The sequence below is a fragment of the Ambystoma mexicanum genome, chromosome 1p, assembly GCF_040938575.1.
Source record: "Ambystoma mexicanum isolate Mex_15411 chromosome 1p, UKY_AmexF1_1, whole genome shotgun sequence".
Taxonomy (NCBI): Eukaryota; Metazoa; Chordata; class Amphibia; order Caudata; family Ambystomatidae; genus Ambystoma; species Ambystoma mexicanum.
This window is the reverse complement of record NC_090921.1, coordinates 1180100073-1180120879: the sequence shown is the minus strand read 5'-3', so window position 1 is coordinate 1180120879 and position 20807 is coordinate 1180100073. Positions and strand designations below refer to the sequence as shown.

Below are 20807 nucleotides of genomic sequence, written 5' to 3'. Positions count from 1 at the left end.
AAAGCTGCTTAGTTGTCACTGGAGAACTGTTTATGCAGAAGACCTTTCAGTCTGATGGTGACACAACTTCCTTGACGGTGGTACTGGGATAGCTACGGGCATTCTCTATTGGGAAGAACACATACCAAGGCCTCTGAGAAGTTTGCGGTTACGACAGGGTGGAGGGGGACATCTGTGATGAAGTCGCTTTAGATGTCCCTTCTGTGGGGCATACAGGTGCTCTTGGGGACCAGAAAGTCCCACCTGCACTGTGAAGAGCTACCCCAGGGCACTATATGTGGGATTCCTCAGGGCCATTCAACTCCCACCGGTCCTTCTTGTGTACTGTTACCAAAGGTGTATATCGCACAGCAGATTTAACCTCGGGATCACTCCAATAGAATAGGCCAGAAGAGTTGTATTGATCTGAAGTTCAGTACCCACTAGGAAGGTATCGAACAACTCAAACCACCCAAAGGGAGCCCATCCAGGAGCCGCAGATGCTGCCACGGACAACAGAGAGAGGCGCTTAGCTTGCTCCTGTGCTGCCACTATACAGGGGAGAGCTGGCACTGAGATGCAGCTCTATGCTGCTGACCTACGCAGCCATGTTGGAGCTTCTGCCTAACTCCAAGATGCCTGATCGGCCTATTATGGCCTCAGTCACCCTTGTGTATTGCCTTAGTAAATGTAATTACCAACAAGACTATGACTTGGAGATACACATGGAAACCCTTACGGAAAGTGGTAAACACTTGAAATGGAACACAGAGCAAAGGGGACAACCAACAGGTCACTGGAAAAACAATCAGGAACATTATTGTATGAACAGGTCCATCGGAAACCACATAAAAGAGCCTAGGGTTTTGGACTAGATAGCATGGCACGTTGCTGATCTGAAGGAAGGAAAAGGTGAGAAGGAGCCCCGAGTGTACAGCCAGACAATGAGGGAGAGTAGATTAATAGAGAACTCAAACTATATCTCAAACCCTGGGAGAGACCAGATTAAGAAAGAGAGAGAGAGACTGGGAGAGAGCGAGAGAGAAAAACAGAAAGAGAGAGAGAGTGTAATATCCCGTTAAGGCCAATATCAAAGACCCCAAATGGGATCAGACCAAGGGAAAGATCTAAAGAGCTTGTGCAGAGCTCCAACGATTCACTAGGCAATCGCACCACCTGGAGAAAGCACTATGCAAGGAGGAAGCAATACCTTCTGATAGGAGTTTGCTGGAGTTATTCATCCTGGCCCAGGAAGGTGATCCAAGGCTGGGGATTGAGAATATCCATGCCTGGTACATACTCTAAAACAAGGGGGGAGCAGAGGGGGGAGCCATACCTGTTGTAGGTTATTGACAAGAAGTGAGATGGGCTGTAACCCTGAGAATGAGAGTGAACCTTGAAGCGTGCTGAGTGCTAGATTTCTGGGACTGAACACCACATAGGGAGCCTGAGGGAGACCAGTATTCCTTCAGTTGGCCCTTTGACACAGCTGACACTTGCACAATACTAGCCTTATTTATCTGTAGTTTGTTGTTGCCAGGATGTATACGCCTTAGTTACACCCATCTTGACCAAGTGAAATAGTTGTTGAGGCCGAGTACTGTCTCGTGTGTGTTCAGCTGATCTTTAAGCACACACAGCAAAATAATAATGCTCTTAGTATCAGAGCTGGACTGGGAACCAAAAGAGGCCCTGGAAATAATTTTAAAGTGGCCGCATATTATATATTTTCAGCAAGCCCACCCCTTTTGCTATGGGATAATTTGGAAATGTCACACAAAAGAGGCACAGGGTGCAGAGGCCTACCAGGAAATGTCCAGAGTTCCCTATATGCCAGTCCAGCCCTGCTTAGGATGAAGGAAAGGTGATGGCACAATTCTGTGGTGTCTTTGTCGGCACGACCCTAGTTTGGGTCTATTGCTACGGTCCTCTACCTTTGTCAGGTACATGGCACATCAGTGCCCCCTTCATCAAATCAGCAGAATTCCCCCAATGGCTAAGCTTGGAAAGCTGTTGAGGGCACAGCAGTTGAGATGTCATCCAAGCTGGTTCTGCCAAGACAAGGGAAGTGTCCGATTCTGACAAGTCGGAAGTCGGGTTCCCAGAGGTACTAGGGAGGTTGTCAACCAAAAAGATGTCGTGTGCAGTATTGCAGCTCCTTTAGCAGGATTCCGCACTTGATCTTAAGTTAAATGTCTTCTTCCACACGAAACCAACAGCTAAAGTAGACCTGTATTTCTAGGAGAAACTAAGATAGGTGTACACCCCAATCATAGGGTTACATTCAAACACTGTGTCTACTAGCATTTCACCAGATGCCCCAGGGTTGGGTGCGCTCTACAAATGACCAAATAAATAAATAAATGCCAGGGCCGGTTGTCATATTCAAACGCACAGATCAGAAACAGTACCCTGGTGAGAACTGAGATAATGAAAGTGCAAACCCAGACGTTAACCAGTCAGGATGCCTCACAATTGCAGGGTTGCTTGCTAGAGCTTTTGGGTCGTGCCCTTTCCCAACAAGATAGAAAACAATTGTTCTGCCTGTCTGCAATGGGAAAAGGTTTCCAAACAATGCATCCAATCATGACTGGGTATTGGATATGCGATCACATTTCCCGCTGGTGCAGGCGATGCTCGTGTTGCTGGCGGTCAGTAGGGCCACCATGTCATCTACCCCTGCCATGAATTCATGCATTCGCGTGCAGCCAAAGGCTTGCAAGCAATCCAAAGCCTGTGTTAATAGGCATGGAAAGCCACCTCTAACCATTAACTACTGGCCTTTGGACATTATTTCCACTATCAGGTGGTAAACTGTCCTGAGGGAAATTCGCATGTTCTTTGCTGCATTTGTTCCTGTTCAGGTTCTGTGTCATTTGATGAACAGCAACAGCCTAGGGAGCGAGGAAAAGAGCCATAAAGTAATATTTTTGAATATGCCTCTGTTAAAGAATTCTTGTTTTTAAAAGAGGCGTTTGAGATTTAATTGGGTAGAATGTCCGGGCCCAAAGTGGCATTGGGTTTGAATGAAGGAAAGGGTCCTCTACGGAGGAAGGTATCACAATTTTGCTAGGCACATATGTTTATGTTTAGTGAGGAGAATTCTAGAGGCTTCAGATCTGCTCATAGAAAGCAGACAGGTTTCATGAAGCTGTTCTTTGCCATCCATCATACATGGAATGACTCTCTCTTGCTGGCAACCATAAACAACATTATGCACTTATGCGTTTCACTACAGCTTTGTCACACCGGCCTGACCCATCCCAGATTAAAGACTCAGGTTTTCTTCTCCAGCTTTGTTTTTCCACCTAAAGGAAGACCCTTTCAAACAGACCATGCTGTAATGCCTTGGAGTACTAAACCTCATGCATTGCCACACTGTGGCAGTAATAAGGTGCAAATAGAGTTGTTGGTATGTCAATAAAATGAAAAAAACATGCATAGTAAGATGAAATCAATGGCACAACTTACTACAGAATTGTCTAGTTCTCCACTCTTGGATTTCTATTCCCTTCTCCTGGCATGCAGTGACGTAGGCGCTGATGGCGCTGCACATTATTGACGGGTCACCCCGTTTCTGGCAAGTGTCAGAGACACAGTCGATAAAGTACGTTGTTGCGTCGACGGTATCGTAGCATTGACTGAACGACCCATTTGGCTTGTTGATGATGCCGCAGTACTCTGCAGTCTTGTACTTGTGGTCTTCTTCTTCGCTGCAATTTTGACAATTTTCAGTGCACTCTGATGTACATCCTGGGACATCGCGGACCTTCCAACTTTCTCCAAACTCAACAGCGCTAGGGGCAAGGTTTCCATCTTTCATAGTAAAATCATCCTCAGCGTCCCCATTGCTGTTCCCACAAAGTCCAGAAACCTCATTATTGTAAGTGCTAGGCATGGTTACAGTGATTCGGCCATCCCAATAATATCGCATTGTGACTTCAGAAGCGGTCTTGATAGTTACGGAATCTCCACTGCAGAACGCGGTCAATGTTTTCCCAGCAGAGTAGAAAGGCAAAGAGGTAAGAACTCCGTCCACCTAGAAAAAATGTAAGATTTTCCAATCAGAAGTTATCCCAAAATCAAACCTTCTGTTTCATCTTTCTATGTTCTGACTATCGTGGTATTACACTTGTATTGGTTCACTGGAGGCAGCTGTTATAGCTTGTCCATAACTTTAAAAGTGAACACTCACAAACTACTCTTTAAAACTGGTGTGCTGAAAATTCCTAGAAATATGTTTACGCCATTGAGGGTGACTGAAATCTCTGCCATGCACAATATTTCACAAACTCCTTTTTTCATACAAGAAAACTGACAAGAGGTCAAAGGCAAGAACATGAAGGGCAACAGGGCACAGCAATAAGATGAAGCTGCCTGCATTCCATTTCTCTAAAGCAAGTACACAGGTGAGCAGTTATGTGAAGTACATTTTGTAAGTGGTACATCTTGTCCACCACCCACTCTAGAACCTCACGCGTGCACTCTGCATGCACTGCATTCAAATTCCATCCATCATAACGTCATTCACTGTGCAAGCCACTACACATCCTCCATCTTACGAATAGCACACTACGCATTCCCCTTCTTTACAGGGATCTTCAGCCTTTGGTTTGCCATATGTTTTGTACCTTAACTATCATCAGTCTCAGCCTTTATAGTCAATGACGAGGGATCATAGAAGTCTTAGTCGCCATAATCTGGAGTACAGAATTGTACAGACCCCTGTTATAGTAAATCAAACATCAGAGCAATCCTCACCACTTGACCCAAGATGCTACACTACCAATCCAAATCACACTCTACATTACGCACACCATTACCTCTCCCCCCTCTGCATCTGAATGAAAAACTCCCTCCTCTCTCTGACAGTAGTGTAAGAGCCCTAGACTAGAAATACTTTCATCAACCATCAAGCAAATGACATCTAAGTAATCAGTGCATCACACAGTAACAGAACGTCTAGATGCATACCATGGTCCAAGAAACTAGGGACAATGGGAAACCACAAACCGTGGCCATAGACATAAATGACACTGTTCCGAAGAACATAAAGTCGAAAAAAGTATAACAAGGAAGTAAAGGAACCCCAATCTGTAGCACAAGCATGAATCCCAGGTGCACTGCTCATGTCAAACTAAACATGAGCAGATGTAGGACAATGTTGCCCATTCATCCCATTCATAGTCACATGATGTTGCATGGTAGTAGTAGTAAACCATTTATTTTGGTATATAAACCATAAAATCCACATAATAAAAGAAAAAATTCATCACAATACAATGATACAAAATCAGTCCCATGACTACATTTGTTAAAACATACAAACTGTCATTCGATAAAATCCCAATTTAAAATTCCAACTTAAAAACTAGTGGTTTCATAACAATTTTGATTGCCACGATGCTCTTTATGTATGTCCTTCTTAAGCGCCATGCTTTCTTCAAATATTGACACTGAGCCCAGAGTTCAAAGTTGCTCTGGGTTCCCAGAAAGTTCTGAATGGCCTCACTTGTAGTCACAATATTTAACTTCTTATAAATTGGGAAAATCCATCTGTGCTTCAAGTTGTTATTAAGAGGACAAAAAATCAAGCCATGCACTAAATCCTATTTCTCAATTTTATAGATTTTGCAACTGACTGTAGTACCCCCACCCCAAATTCCTCTGATTGATGCCAATTGCAAGACCCCTAAAATCCCAATTTAAATTTCCAACTTAAAAACTAGTGGTTTCATAACAATTTTGATTGCCACGATGCTCTTTATGTATGTCCTTCTTAAGCGCCATGCTTTCTTCAAATATTGACACTGAGCCCAGAGTTCAAAGTTGCTCTGGGTTCCCAGAAAGTTCTGAATGGCCTCACTTGTAGTCACAATATTTAACTTCTTATAAATTGGGAAAATCCATCTGTGCTTCAAGTTGTTATTAAGAGGACAAAAAATCAAGCCATGCACTAAATCCTCTTTCTCAATTTTATAGATTTTGCAACTGACTGTAGTACCCCCACCCCAAATTCCTCTGATTGATGCCAATTGCAAGACCCCTAACCTGGTTTTCAAATCCAGGATTTTCAATTCCTTCTCTTCAAGAATCTTTAGATGCTTTTTCCAGGTCAAAGTGGGATTTGAGTGATAGATTCTTTGGCGGTATGCCAGTAGAGTCTATGGATGATAATTTCAGTTGATGGTATCAGTCTTTATACCTCTGAAAAATGGGTGCTTTTGGGATTGAGTTTCCTGTGTTTATAATGGTAGAGGTTGGGGGTAACCCCAGGTTTGCACTTAGATCGGTGACATAAAGAACCCAGGGGATTCTTTTTGCTCCACTTTGTGCAAGAACATCAGCCAATGCTTATTTATCGGAAGACACAGGGGGGGTCATTACGACCCTGGCGTTAAGGGTTTAACAGCGCCGTAAAAGGTGTTGGCGCCGTTAAACCCTTAACGCCTGATTACAAGGTCCCTTTGCGGCTCCCAACCTTAACGGCTGGTCTGGACCAGCCGTTAAAGTAGGGACCCGCAAAGGGACTTCCGAGGTAATTATGGTATAGGGCAAAAATGGGAATGGGGAAGGGCCAATGGTAAATGGGGAACATAAGTGATAATGTCCAGTGTCACAGTGCCTTATGAAACCATGTTCATGCAGTGTTAAAAGCGAGGCCAAAGGAAGACAGTAGAGCCTCAAATAAATAAATAGAGGCGTACAGCACAGTGCTATGATACATAGCGCACCAGGACCGAAAGGCAGTACTTCTGTCACTCACTATTGCAATTATCTCTTTATAGAATATTGCATATACCAATAGTGATACCATTTTGTTCTATAGCTTTGATTTAAGGCACTGGTCTCTAAATACTTTTCTATGCATAACAATTTGGAAACGTGCAATGTGCATAGAGTCCGACCCTGAGTTTAAGCAATAATTCCAGAAATGTGCACTTATTTTGATAGCATCATAGTTGTGTACAAACTTGTGAAATGCACACATATATACTGATCCTAACCTCATGCACTCAGTGAGCACATGCCTTGCTGTCTCAGGTATCTCTGGGGTTTTACATATTCGGCAGTATCTCATTCCGATGGTATTTTTAGTTGGGCACCACAGATAGTAAGAAGTAGAAGTTAATTAGTACGCAAGAGTAACACCAAATTTAGAATTGCTGGGCTAGAAATACAGAGGAGGTATGGCAGGAATTTCTGGTAACTATGAATCACCTTTTCTATTTGAATGTAATTCCGCAGTTTAGCTATATAGGTGTAGTTTCTACTCCAATCCAAGAGATCAGTCTTCTGTTGGAAGGATTTTTTGCGGTAAATTGCAATCCAACCCTACTGTTCCAGAAAGCATAGTGGGGCCCCACCCCCTTTGCCTTGTGAAGTTCTATATAGACTTATCCATCTGTTTCCCCAATCGACCTCATTTTTGTCCAAACGGCCTCCCAGGTAGTCATAGCAGTCAACCTTCCCAACTTCAACGTTTCCCAAGTGGTTTAGTGGGGTAGATTTTACAATCTTTTTAGAGCAAACGAGTGATTTGGTCCTAGAAAGATTACATTTCCAATCCCATACTCAAGGCTACAGCTGCAAATGAATGTAGTGCATTTTGAATACCTATCTTTGTTTTGCTGATCAATGCCATGTCATCAGCATATGGGAGAATTCCCATTTTTTTCTGCCATGGAGGGGGGCATCTATATATACACTTTAAATTTCTAAACAATTTTATTTATATAAAGGCTAAAAAGAGTAGGGGCTATAACACAGCCATGCCTTACGCCTCTAGCCACTGGGAAAGGGTGTGTCAAAACCCACCCTTACCCAGGCACACCTGAGTCAGAATAGAGGCTTCGTATTACAGCTCAGAGATTTATCAGAAATACCCAATTGAACTACGTACTGCCAAATTTGTTCTGATCCAGCGGGCCTATACCTGCTCTGAAGCCTGCCTGCCTCTAAATCGGAGGGAGGATTTGATTGTAGCTCATCCACTCCTCCTGTCTCTTCAGTAGCATTTTCCCATCGATCTTAGAGGTAGCGTCAATTATAGAGATGGGCCTATAGTTTTGCAGATCGCTTTGCTACCCTTTTTTTTATATATTGGGACTATTATGGCTCCTCTCCATGTAAGAGCTAACAATTGACTGCTAATTATCCTAATAAATATTTACCATAGAGTAGGCCCCCAAACTCTGAGATCTGCGAGAAAAAGATCTGCTGGTATAAAATGTGGTGATGGGGATTTATTTCTTTTATGTGTCAAAATTGCCTCTTCCACCTCCTTGGGAGATATGTCCAACACATAATCGGTCGGTATACACTCCAACGTGGAGTGCCCCTCTCCTCTCTGCAATTTGGATACAGGGACTTAGTCAATTACACTATGGTGGATATAGCAGTCATTTTCTGCAATCAACGGTTCGATGGGCAGAGTGGGCACAGCAATATTGGTGGAAACTATCTTCCAGAAAGCTTTGGCGTCTTTCATTTTTGGTTACTAATTTGCACTCATCCCATTTATTTTTTTCAAATGTAGCTTTCTTTTATATCAAAAGTGCCTTGTAGTCATTTCTTATTGGCCTTACTGCCTGACTATCCCTTTGTTCCTTCGATTTCATAATTGCCAATAAATTGGCTTTCTTAGAGCGACATTTCTGGTCAAAACACCCACGTTGGTATTTGCCATTTCTTCACCTCGAAGAGCAAGTCTTTGTCAGTAGAGGGAGTAACAGATTGGTGACTTGTTCTCAAAAATATTTGTAGAAAGTTCGCCGGAGTCAGATACTAGAACCTCAAATATAGGGATTTGCACTTCGTGCATTAGGCCTTTTTGATTCTTATTGACAAACCCTTGTCGTGGTACTCTTACCCGTTCCAGGTTCCCCTCTGCTTGATCATAATAAACCGTCTGACTATTCATTCCGACTTGTGATAGTGACATAGAGGGTCACTACACGCTGAATACATTGGAAATAATTTCCAGCTATCTACTTTTAGGAGTATGTAGTCAATACAGGAGCTATGGTAACCTGAGTTAAATGTTGCTTTGGGAGGAATGTCATGACTAAATCTACCATTGCATGCCCTGTAGCCCTTACACATCATTTCTTGTGTTAGTTTGTCTGAAAAGGCAGTGCAGCGTATACAGACCATACTATGCGAGGGGGGATCCTTCCACAATTCATCATTGTCTTTACATAAAAATGTGTGCTTATTAACTGTTTTCAGTTGTATATCAAAATCACCCACTAAAACATATGGTCATCCTTACTAAGTTGTTGGTTTGCAAGAGATTCTAGTTCTTCAATGTAGGTCAAGAGAGCATCAGTGGCTCTCGCATTGGTCCTTAGATAGATTTTGAAAATAAAACAGACAGTTCTAACATCAATATCCCATTTCACAGTTAAAATGCCGGCGGAGTGAGAGTGGGCCAACGTTTTAATGCCAGATAAAGTGCTTTTAAACCAAGTGATCAGTCCGCCGCTTTGGTGCCCACTGTCAGATTTCTTTGCAAGTGAACAATAGGAGATATATCCATGCCTTTCTTCTGGACCCAGGAACCTTGTCTCCTGTAGACATATAATTAAAAAAATCGTCCAGAAATTGCTGCCAATCTTTATCATCCCGTTTTCCCTTTATTCCTGCAACATTCCGTGATACGAAGATCAATAATTTTGATTCACCATATTTTTGACCCCACAGAAGTACACACCTTGATGTGTAGCCTATCCATTTTTAAACTCTTTGTGGCCACAATACTTTTGTGGGATGCCGGCTCATACAGTAGCACCTACACTACGGCAGGGGGCGCATGCAAAATGAAGCCGTATACTGCATCAGTGGCATGGCTTGACAAATCGCCTTGTCCCAGTGTGGATGCTTTCTTAAGAGTGGTGTCCAATTCAACCTTTGATCGATCCAAGATCAATGGTAATGGATGTTAGGGGCCTTGGGTGGGTTGGCCATCCTTTTGAGTGACAAGGTTACTTACTGCCTGGCTCTTGGATGGAAGCGGCCTGTAGAGGTTCATGCCACTTGTCATGTAAGTGGCATATGTGTTTGAAATCATGGTATACCGCTATGCCTTTACATTATAATGCAGTAATATAATTCATTATGCAGGAACAAAAGTATAAATTAGAGAGCCCAGCTGCACGTTACAGTCCCCACAGAACATACAATCTGATAACAAATCCTGTAAAAACTTTCAAAGATATGTCTGAAACTTCCAGAGTTTCCAATTCCAGTTTATTTGTATGAGTTCTTATTTCCGTGAGTGAGGCCTTTAAATCTGCATATAATGTCGTGATTTCTCCAGGAAGCTAATATGTCCGACTTTTCAGGGTCCACCTCATTGTTTTCGTTACACTCCTTAGGCAATTTCGTCTGAAGTGCATGGGATTTTCCTATGCTGCTCACACTGCAAGAGTGCTCTCGGTGTCCACGTATACTTAAACGCAGCCGAAAGAAGTTAATCGCTACGTCATCTGGTCATATGTGTGGTGTGCAATCCTGGTAAGTGCTAACTAAATGTAGCTGCAAAGTACTGGATCAAGCCAAAAACAAACTGTAGCGCACAGCGTGCATAACCTGGGACCTCCCATTCAGGGTATGCATAAAGTGCCCCCCCATGAAATGTCACTCTCAGATGCCCACTCAAGCACGCCCTCTGCGAGATAGATACTATGTATTTGACTGTTGGTCAGAAAGCAGTGTCTGCGCCCTGTGCACATTTACTCATATGTATTTTCATCCAGCGCCGAACACTGGTAATTCAGAATGGTTCAGCTGACCAACAGTTATGGGTTGTGGGAACTGTAAGATCAGAATTGTACTCTTCAATTATTTAACCTAGAACATCATTTGTGTATTCATAGCTGTGACCATCTGTGTAATCATTGCACTTGCTCTAAATGTTCACTTTTGCAATACTGTACCCTTTGGCCCTGTATTATATCTTAAAGTGCATGCACCAAACTGCATTAGATCATAGGATGTTTGATGATAGCCAGACAATCTTAGCCATCCTAGTCATCTGGATTTAGCATGTAAAAGGTTAACCTGCCATCCTAGAATACATTTTCTTCAGCTTTGCTATAATACAGTTATATACACCCCATGCTTGTGTACCCACAATGTTATGCTACTGTCAAATAGTAAAATAGTAACTGCCATTAATACATTTTTTGTAGTCAGATTGCAGTGAAACAAGCAACACATGATGTGCACATCAAGATTTGACACTTATAGAGGTGCCATCAATGAGTGCAAGGAAGAACTTGCCCTGTGGTAAGGCCATCTGGGGGCAGTGTAGTGGGTATTGTGGGATGTATTCACCCACTAGGCTCTGCCCTGCAACCTCACTGTGTGCTGCTTTCACCAGAACCAACAGAATAGCCGCAAAAATCCCTATGCGCGCTAAAACCTCTGAGAACTGCACAGTGAAACCGGAAAAGTTGGCTGCCAATCTACTTTGCCAGTGTCAGTGGGGAACAGGAGACCACACTGCCAAAACCTGTCATTGGGCTGCCACAGAGTGCATATGGAAACTTCATGAGAGGCAGTACTTCATTGCCAGGAAACCCAAAGGTGCTCTGAAATCCTTTTTTCCTTGACTGCTGAAATTGCAATATAATGGTTCCCAAACATCAGAAAAGATCCAACACCCTTGCTGGGTGTTAGCCATCACTTTATTTAAAGAATCCACATAAGCACACAATGTCAGGAGAAGCCGAATTCATCATAGAATATCCACCTTAAAAAGTGTGCTTGTCTGTGGAAAATCTGTCAGAATATGGGTGCAGTACCGTTGGCCACCTGTATGAAAGCTGTCAGTTAAGTGCATTAGAAGTTAAACTTGTGCATTAAAATCAAATTGTTGAAAAGAAGTGACTTAAGACCAATATAGGTTTCCACTATTCAATCTCTATGTTTTAAAAAGACTGGAATTAGAGATCTGTGTGTCTATTTTTGAAAATGTAAGTTTCTTTTATCAAAGATAAATTTAAACAAGTTGGGTTTTAAAGGGAACTGATGCCAGCCACAGAACTTCAAAGGCAAATTCCACAGCGTGCCCCAAACAAACGGTACCTTCCTTTTGCTCTCTGCCCGAGGAACTCTCCGACAGATGCTAATGAAAAGGGTAGGGGACTTTGCTCTGCTGCCCCTGAGAGAGACAAAGGGTTTCCTTGGCTGAAAAGAATATGCTGATGCAAGTGTCAACAGAAACTACTGCCAGAAGGAAGAGAGGCGGAGATTGCTCTTGACTCACCAAAACTTGGGGGCGGGACAGACAATTATGTATATCCTTAAAACACAAGAAAGTATTTGTTTTGAAAGGACTGACAGAGGACTGTGAAAAATTGTAAAAGTTTGTAAAATATAGTTTTTGTTAACATGAAAATCCTGGTCACGGTTTTAAAACTACTCAGAACTCTGTGCTGTTTAGGGACAAGACTACAGAATTTGTGGTTTTGTAGTAATTTTGGGGATGCCAGAAACATAAAACTTCACATGATTATGCCCAGATGTCATGCACACATATGTATCAAAATGTGGACAAATCTGACATTGGGTACTAGACCAAAAGTGCAAATAATTGCCAAATCTAAATCCAAGCTCTCACTGTGATGGGGCTCGGATGAATACTTGCTCCAACAAATATCTGATATAAATATGCTATCGGTATTAAGGTTGCAAAATTGTAAATATGTCTTGTATGAAAAATAGATTTTATGGGCAGAAACAAAGGGGAGGTTCTCCCTCAAACATCAAATACAGCGTCATCATGACACCATGTTTTCTTCTCGAATCAGGAGAGAGGAAATACTCTAACCAATAGAATCCCTCGGCTATAGAAAACCTGGCTGAGCTGTGCTGCTTTCTTGCTAAGAATTCTTGCCAGAAATCCAGAGATCCAACCCAGTAGAGCAGAGCTGTAACCAGATAGCTGCGAACCAGAACCAACCCGTCAGATCCAGTCAATTTTTGCCATGCAGTGTCCAGAGTGCTGTGCTGATTGCAGTACCAGAGCGCTTTGAGTCAAGTCTGGGGTGCTAGCAGAATTCCAGTCCAGAAAATATCCCTGACCAGATCTCTGACGGGTCCATTCCAAACAGTGGTAGTGAGTATCCTAAGCATAGGATTGTCGCTAGCAAATATCTTATCCATAAGTAATCCTATCCAAACCCACTCTCTTATATTCAGAACTGCATTGTAGAAAATATTTTGTCTTACCTGAATCTTTCTCTCATCCCTATACTTCTTTGATAATAGTAGTGTTAAAATCATCTTTGTGCTAATATATTTGCTGAGGAAATACAAGCGTCTCGGCAGCTAGAAACCATCCAGAGGTGTCGCTGGGTTGGTGACTGTGCTGTCGTGTAGTTTGCGGCTTCATAGACTCCCTAGTATAAGAAACTTGTTTGTAATTTCCTTTTAAAAGCGCACCCTGTTTTTCAAATTTTATCTCTTTCTGAAAAAAAACGACCTCCACAAAATCCTTCATAACTTCTACACCGTGTATGCTAGAAACAAATTTCCAACAAATCCAAAACCGCATCCCATCTCCTTCTAGTTTTTCCGCAATCTCGCTTACCGCGCGCGGAAAGGTTTGCTGCAAATTTTTCGTTTGGCTCAAATTTATCACTTGTGAAACAGCTGTACATTGCATCCGACCTCAGGATTAAGTTTTCAACCTGCTAGTTATTCAATAATCATTGCTAGTGTTTGTCTGATCCCATACAAAGCGGCTCCCACTAGTATTGAAACCATTTTTTAGTGAATTAAATACATTTTTCAGTGTTTTCCCATTCATGAAAAGCCAACTTTAAAACCGTTTTGACAAGTTTGCAATCATTCCTGTTTCTCTCTCTATGCTTCCTGGGGGGAAATTGGGATTGATAGTATTTTGTTGAATTCTGTATTCCTGAAACCTGTTTTCTCCCCTTCCATCTCTTTATATTGCATATTGGGGGGGATTGAGTAGTGTGCAGGGGGAAAGTGTATCACATTGCAATTGTGATTGAACCCATACAAAGTATTAATCTATGCTGCATTATTGTTCCTATTATTACTCCGTATGATTAAAGAGATTCATTGTGACATCACCCCAGTGGTGATCATTGTATAAATATTAAATAGTGTGGTATATATATATATATATATATTGTGAAATACATCAAATAAATCTTTTTAACTTTGCAAAACAGCCTGCTTCCTGGTTCAGTGTGACCGGGGGGATTCAAAGAGAGGGGAGTGATATAAGGGTATATCATTCAGAAATAAAAGAACTTATAGACATAAATAAATAATTAAGGGTTCCAGCTGTGCATCACTGTCATCCGCAATCGCTACCACGGTTGGCGGCTCCTTCCACGTTGGAGACTGTGAACCGGCAGATAGGGATTGCAGTCCCTTCTTTGTTTCTGGTATAGGCCTATTGGCCGGGCGCAGGGCTGCCGGGAGTTCAATTCTCCTTCTTATTAACTGTTTTCAGTTGTATATCAAAATCACCCACTAAAACATATGGTCATCCTTACTAAGTTGTTGGTTTGCAAGAGATTCTAGTTCTTCAATGTAGGTCAAGAGAGCATCAGTGGCTCTCGCATTGGTCCTTAGATAGATTTTGAAAATAAAACAGACAGTTCTAACATCAATATCCCATTTCACAGTTAAAATGCCGGCGGAGTGAGAGTGGGCCAACGTTTTAATGCCAGATAAAGTGCTTTTAAACCAAGTGATCAGTCCGCCGCTTTGGTGCCCACTGTCAGATTTCTTTGCAAGTGAACAATAGGAGATATATCCATGCCTTTCTTCTGGACCCAGGAACCTTGTCTCCTGTAGACATATAATTAAAAAAATCGTCCAGAAATTGCTGCCAATCTTTATCATCCCGTTTTCCCTTTATTCCTGCAACATTCCGTGATACGAAGATCAATAATTTTGATTCACCATATTTTTGACCCCACAGAAGTACACACCTTGATGTGTAGCCTATCCATTTTTAAACTCTTTGTGGCCACAATACTTTTGTGGGATGCCGGCTCATACAGTAGCACCTACACTACGGCAGGGGGCGCATGCAAAATGAAGCCGTATACTGCATCAGTGGCATGGCTTGACAAATCGCCTTGTCCCAGTGTGGATGCTTTCTTAAGAGTGGTGTCCAATTCAACCTTTGATCGATCCAAGATCAATGGTAATGGATGTTAGGGGCCTTGGGTGGGTTGGCCATCCTTTTGAGTGACAAGGTTACTTACTGCCTGGCTCTTGGATGGAAGCGGCCTGTAGAGGTTCATGCCACTTGTCATGTAAGTGGCATATGTGTTTGAAATCATGGTATACCGCTATGCCTTTACATTATAATGCAGTAATATAATTCATTATGCAGGAACAAAAGTATAAATTAGAGAGCCCAGCTGCACGTTACAGTCCCCACAGAACATACAATCTGATAACAAATCCTGTAAAAACTTTCAAAGATATGTCTGAAACTTCCAGAGTTTCCAATTCCAGTTTATTTGTATGAGTTCTTATTTCCGTGAGTGAGGCCTTTAAATCTGCATATAATGTCGTGATTTCTCCAGGAAGCTAATATGTCCGACTTTTCAGGGTCCACCTCATTGTTTTCGTTACACTCCTTAGGCAATTTCGTCTGAAGTGCATGGGATTTTCCTATGCTGCTCACACTGCAAGAGTGCTCTCGGTGTCCACGTATACTTAAACGCAGCCGAAAGAAGTTAATCGCTACGTCATCTGGTCATATGTGTGGTGTGCAATCCTGGTAAGTGCTAACTAAATGTAGCTGCAAAGTACTGGATCAAGCCAAAAACAAACTGTAGCGCACAGCGTGCATAACCTGGGACCTCCCATTCAGGGTATGCATAAAGTGCCCCCCCATGAAATGTCACTCTCAGATGCCCACTCAAGCACGCCCTCTGCGAGATAGATACTATGTATTTGACTGTTGGTCAGAAAGCAGTGTCTGCGCCCTGTGCACATTTACTCATATGTATTTTCATCCAGCGCCGAACACTGGTAATTCAGAATGGTTCAGCTGACCAACAGTTATGGGTTGTGGGAACTGTAAGATCAGAATTGTACTCTTCAATTATTTAACCTAGAACATCATTTGTGTATTCATAGCTGTGACCATCTGTGTAATCATTGCACTTGCTCTAAATGTTCACTTTTGCAATACTGTACCCTTTGGCCCTGTATTATATCTTAAAGTGCATGCACCAAACTGCATTAGATCATAGGATTTTTGATGATAGCCAGACAATCTTAGCCATCCTAGTCATCTGGATTTAGCATGTAAAAGGTTAACCTGCCATCCTAGAATACATTTTCTTCAGCTTTGCTATAATACAGTTATATACACCCCATGCTTGTGTACCCACAATGTTATGCTACTGTCAAATAGTAAAATAGTAACTGCCATTAATACATTTTTTGTAGTCAGATTGCAGTGAAACAAGCAACACATGATGTGCACATCAAGATTTGACACTTATAGAGGTGCCATCAATGAGTGCAAGGAAGAACTTGCCCTGTGGTAAGGCCATCTGGGGGCAGTGTAGTGGGTATTGTGGGATGTATTCACCCACTAGGCTCTGCCCTGCAACCTCACTGTGTGCTGCTTTCACCAGAACCAACAGAATAGCCGCAAAAATCCCTATGCGCGCTAAAACCTCTGAGAACTGCACAGTGAAACCGGAAAAGTTGGCTGCCAATCTACTTTGCCAGTGTCAGTGGGGAACAGGAGACCACACTGCCAAAACCTGTCATTGGGCTGCCACAGAGTGCATATGGAAACTTCATGAGAGGCAGTACTTCATTGCCAGGAAACCCAAAGGTGCTCTGAAATCCTTTTTTCCTTGACTGCTGAAATTGCAATATAATGGTTCCCAAACATCAGAAAAGATCCAACACCCTTGCTGGGTGTTAGCCATCACTTTATTTAAAGAATCCACATAAGCACACAATGTCAGGAGAAGCCGAATTCATCATAGAATATCCACCTTAAAAAGTGTGCTTGTCTGTGGAAAATCTGTCAGAATATGGGTGCAGTACCGTTGGCCACCTGTATGAAAGCTGTCAGTTAAGTGCATTAGAAGTTAAACTTGTGCATTAAAATCAAATTGTTGAAAAGAAGTGACTTAAGACCAATATAGGTTTCCACTATTCAATCTCTATGTTTTAAAAAGACTGGAATTAGAGATCTGTGTGTCTATTTTTGAAAATGTAAGTTTCTTTTATCAAAGATAAATTTAAACAAGTTGGGTTTTAAAGGGAACTGATGCCAGCCACAGAACTTCAAAGGCAAATTCCACAGCGTGCCCCAAACAAACGGTACCTTCCTTTTGCTCTCTGCCCGAGGAACTCTCCGACAGATGCTAATGAAAAGGGTAGGGGACTTTGCTCTGCTGCCCCTGAGAGAGACAAAGGGTTTCCTTGGCTGAAAAGAATATGCTGATGCAAGTGTCAACAGAAACTACTGCCAGAAGGAAGAGAGGCGGAGATTGCTCTTGACTCACCAAAACTTGGGGGCGGGACAGACAATTATGTATATCCTTAAAACACAAGAAAGTATTTGTTTTGAAAGGACTGACAGAGGACTGTGAAAAATTGTAAAAGTTTGTAAAATATAGTTTTTGTTAACATGAAAATCCTGGTCACGGTTTTAAAACTACTCAGAACTCTGTGCTGTTTAGGGACAAGACTACAGAATTTGTGGTTTTGTAGTAATTTTGGGGATGCCAGAAACATAAAACTTCACATGATTATGCCCAGATGTCATGCACACATATGTATCAAAATGTGGACAAATCTGACATTGGGTACTAGACCAAAAGTGCAAATAATTGCCAAATCTAAATCCAAGCTCTCACTGTGATGGGGCTCGGATGAATACTTGCTCCAACAAATATCTGATATAAATATGCTATCGGTATTAAGGTTGCAAAATTGTAAATATGTCTTGTATGAAAAATAGATTTTATGGGCAGAAACAAAGGGGAGGTTCTCCCTCAAACATCAAATACAGCGTCATCATGACACCATGTTTTCTTCTCGAATCAGGAGAGAGGAAATACTCTAACCAATAGAATCCCTCGGCTATAGAAAACCTGGCTGAGCTGTGCTGCTTTCTTGCTAAGAATTCTTGCCAGAAATCCAGAGATCCAACCCAGTAGAGCAGAGCTGTAACCAGATAGCTGCGAACCAGAACCAACCCGTCAGATCCAGTCAATTTTTGCCATGCAGTGTCCAGAGTGCTGTGCTGATTGCAGTACCAGAGCGCTTTGAGTCAAGTCTGGGGTGCTAGCAGAATTCCAGTCCAGAAAATATCCCTGACCAGATCTCTGACGGGTCCATTCCAAACAGTGGTAGTGAGTATCCTAAGCATAGGATTGTCGCTAGCAAATATCTTATCCATAAGTAATCCTATCCAAACCCACTCTCTTATATTCAGAACTGCATTGTAGAAAATATTTTGTCTTACCTGAATCTTTCTCTCATCCCTATACTTCTTTGATAATAGTAGTGTTAAAATCATCTTTGTGCTAATATATTTGCTGAGGAAATACAAGCGTCTCGGCAGCTAGAAACCATCCAGAGGTGTCGCTGGGTTGGTGACTGTGCTGTCGTGTAGTTTGTGGCTTCATAGACTCCCTAGTATAAGAAACTTGTTTGTAATTTCCTTTTAAAAGCGCACCCTGTTTTTCAAATTTTATCTCTTTCTGAAAAAAAACGACCTCCACAAAATCCTTCATAACTTCTACACCGTGTATGCTAGAAACAAATTTCCAACAAATCCAAAACCGCATCCCATCTCCTTCTAGTTTTTCCGCAATCTCGCTTACCGCGCGCGGAAAGGTTTGCTGCAAATTTTTCGTTTGGCTCAAATTTATCACTTGTGAAACAGCTGTACATTGCATCCGACCTCAGGATTAAGTTTTCAACCTGCTAGTTATTCAATAATCATTGCTAGTGTTTGTCTGATCCCATACAAAGCGGCTCCCACTAGTATTGAAACCATTTTTTAGTGAATTAAATACATTTTTCAGTGTTTTCCCATTCATGAAAAGCCAACTTTAAAACCGTTTTGACAAGTTTGCAATCATTCCTGTTTCTCTCTCTATGCTTCCTGGGGGGAAATTGGGATTGATAGTATTTTGTTGAATTCTGTATTCCTGAAACCTGTTTTCTCCCCTTCCATCTCTTTATATTGCATATTGGGGGGGATTGAGTAGTGTGCAGGGGGAAAGTGTATCACATTGCAATTGTGATTGAACCCATACAAAGTATTAATCTATGCTGCATTATTGTTCCTATTATTACTCCGTATGATTAAAGAGATTCATTGTGACATCACCCCAGTGGTGATCATTGTATAAATATTAAATAGTGTGGTATATATATATATATATATTGTGAAATACATCAAATAAATCTTTTTAACTTTGCAAAACAGCCTGCTTCCTGGTTCAGTGTGACCGGGGGGATTCAAAGAGAGGGGAGTGATATAAGGGTATATCATTCAGAAATAAAAGAACTTATAGACATAAATAAATAATTAAGGGTTCCAGCTGTGCATCACTGTCATCCGCAATCGCTACCACGGTTGGCGGCTCCTTCCACGTTGGAGACTGTGAACCGGCAGATAGGGATTGCAGTCCCTTCTTTGTTTCTGGTATAGGCCTATTGGCCGGGCGCAGGGCTGCCGGGAGTTCAATTCTCCTTCATCCCGGCAGTCGCTGCGTTTCAACCTCGCTGGTTCTCGCTCTAGCTACTCTGGTTCCTTCGCTCTGTTTAGTGGCTCCTCCTGTTATCCTCTGCCCGCTTCGGCTTCTGCAGCGGATCTTGGTGTCGGCTTGTTTTCGTTCTCCTAGCAAATCTGTTTACCTACTTTTCTTCTGTCTCTCTGCCATCTCCTCCGGCAGTGGATCTCCCCTCTTCCTTTTTCTCTCGCTGATCTTACGGCGATCCCTGTGTTCTCTCCTTTACCCTCTCGGTTGCTGCTTTGGCGGCGGCGCTGCTTTCCTCCTTTGCCGCTACCCTCTCCGTTAGCGGTCCTCCAGTTTTTCCCTTTCACACTTCCTCTTTCTCTCTGGGCTCTGTTCTCGGGGCCTAGTGGTTCTGCAGTACCACACCCTCCTCGGCTGCCGGTTCCCTACCTCGTAGTGATTCCTCTACTCAACCGCAGTAATCTCCTCAGCTACCAGAGTGTGTTCCTCGTCATCCTTCCGGCAGATTTCGGCACTTCTTCCTACCTGCAAGTTCTGCCTTGGACTTTCGCCTGCCTACAATCTCCTCACTAAGGGTTTTTCCCCCATGTGGGTTTTTCCCTGATTTTCCGGCCTGCTCCCGGAAGAGGAGTCCCGGGACGGCTGTCCAGCCAGCGGTCACTGTGGCTTCACTCCGAGACAGGCAAGTGCTACCAAAAAAGGGAAGAGACTACCTAAGCCGGCGGAATCTACTAGACACAGACAACTCAGGAAGTTCAGGTGAGGAGAGTGTGGAGGTATGGGAGGACAAGGGGGTTCAAAAGCATAAACAGTCACAATCACACACTAGGCATTGACTTAGGTGGAATGCCGGGTTGAAATCACTTACAGTATTTGCTGTAGAAACTGTTTCACTGGTTCCTTAATAGTTACGCACCATTTATCAGCGATCCAGTGAGATCATCAACACAGCTTCTCAAGGAACCTGGACCAGATACCCTGAAATGTTCTCTATCAGCTCTTTTTACGGGAGCTCTCTCATTCTGTAGCATAGGTGTCACTGGCTTTTCCACCACCATGGTAATTCTGCTAAAA

At 42.5% G+C, this 20807-nt stretch overlaps 1 protein-coding gene across 1 annotated transcript in view; it reads right to left on the bottom strand.

Annotated features, from left to right (window-relative positions):
* Positions 1–20807, bottom strand: part of LOC138532852 (IgGFc-binding protein-like) — a 181122-nt gene that overhangs the window by 89580 nt on the left and 70735 nt on the right. The window contains exon 7 of the mRNA XM_069641104.1: positions 3451–4018. Coding sequence (XP_069497205.1) covers positions 3451–4018 — 568 coding nt within the window. The remainder of the gene's footprint in view (positions 1–3450; positions 4019–20807) is intronic.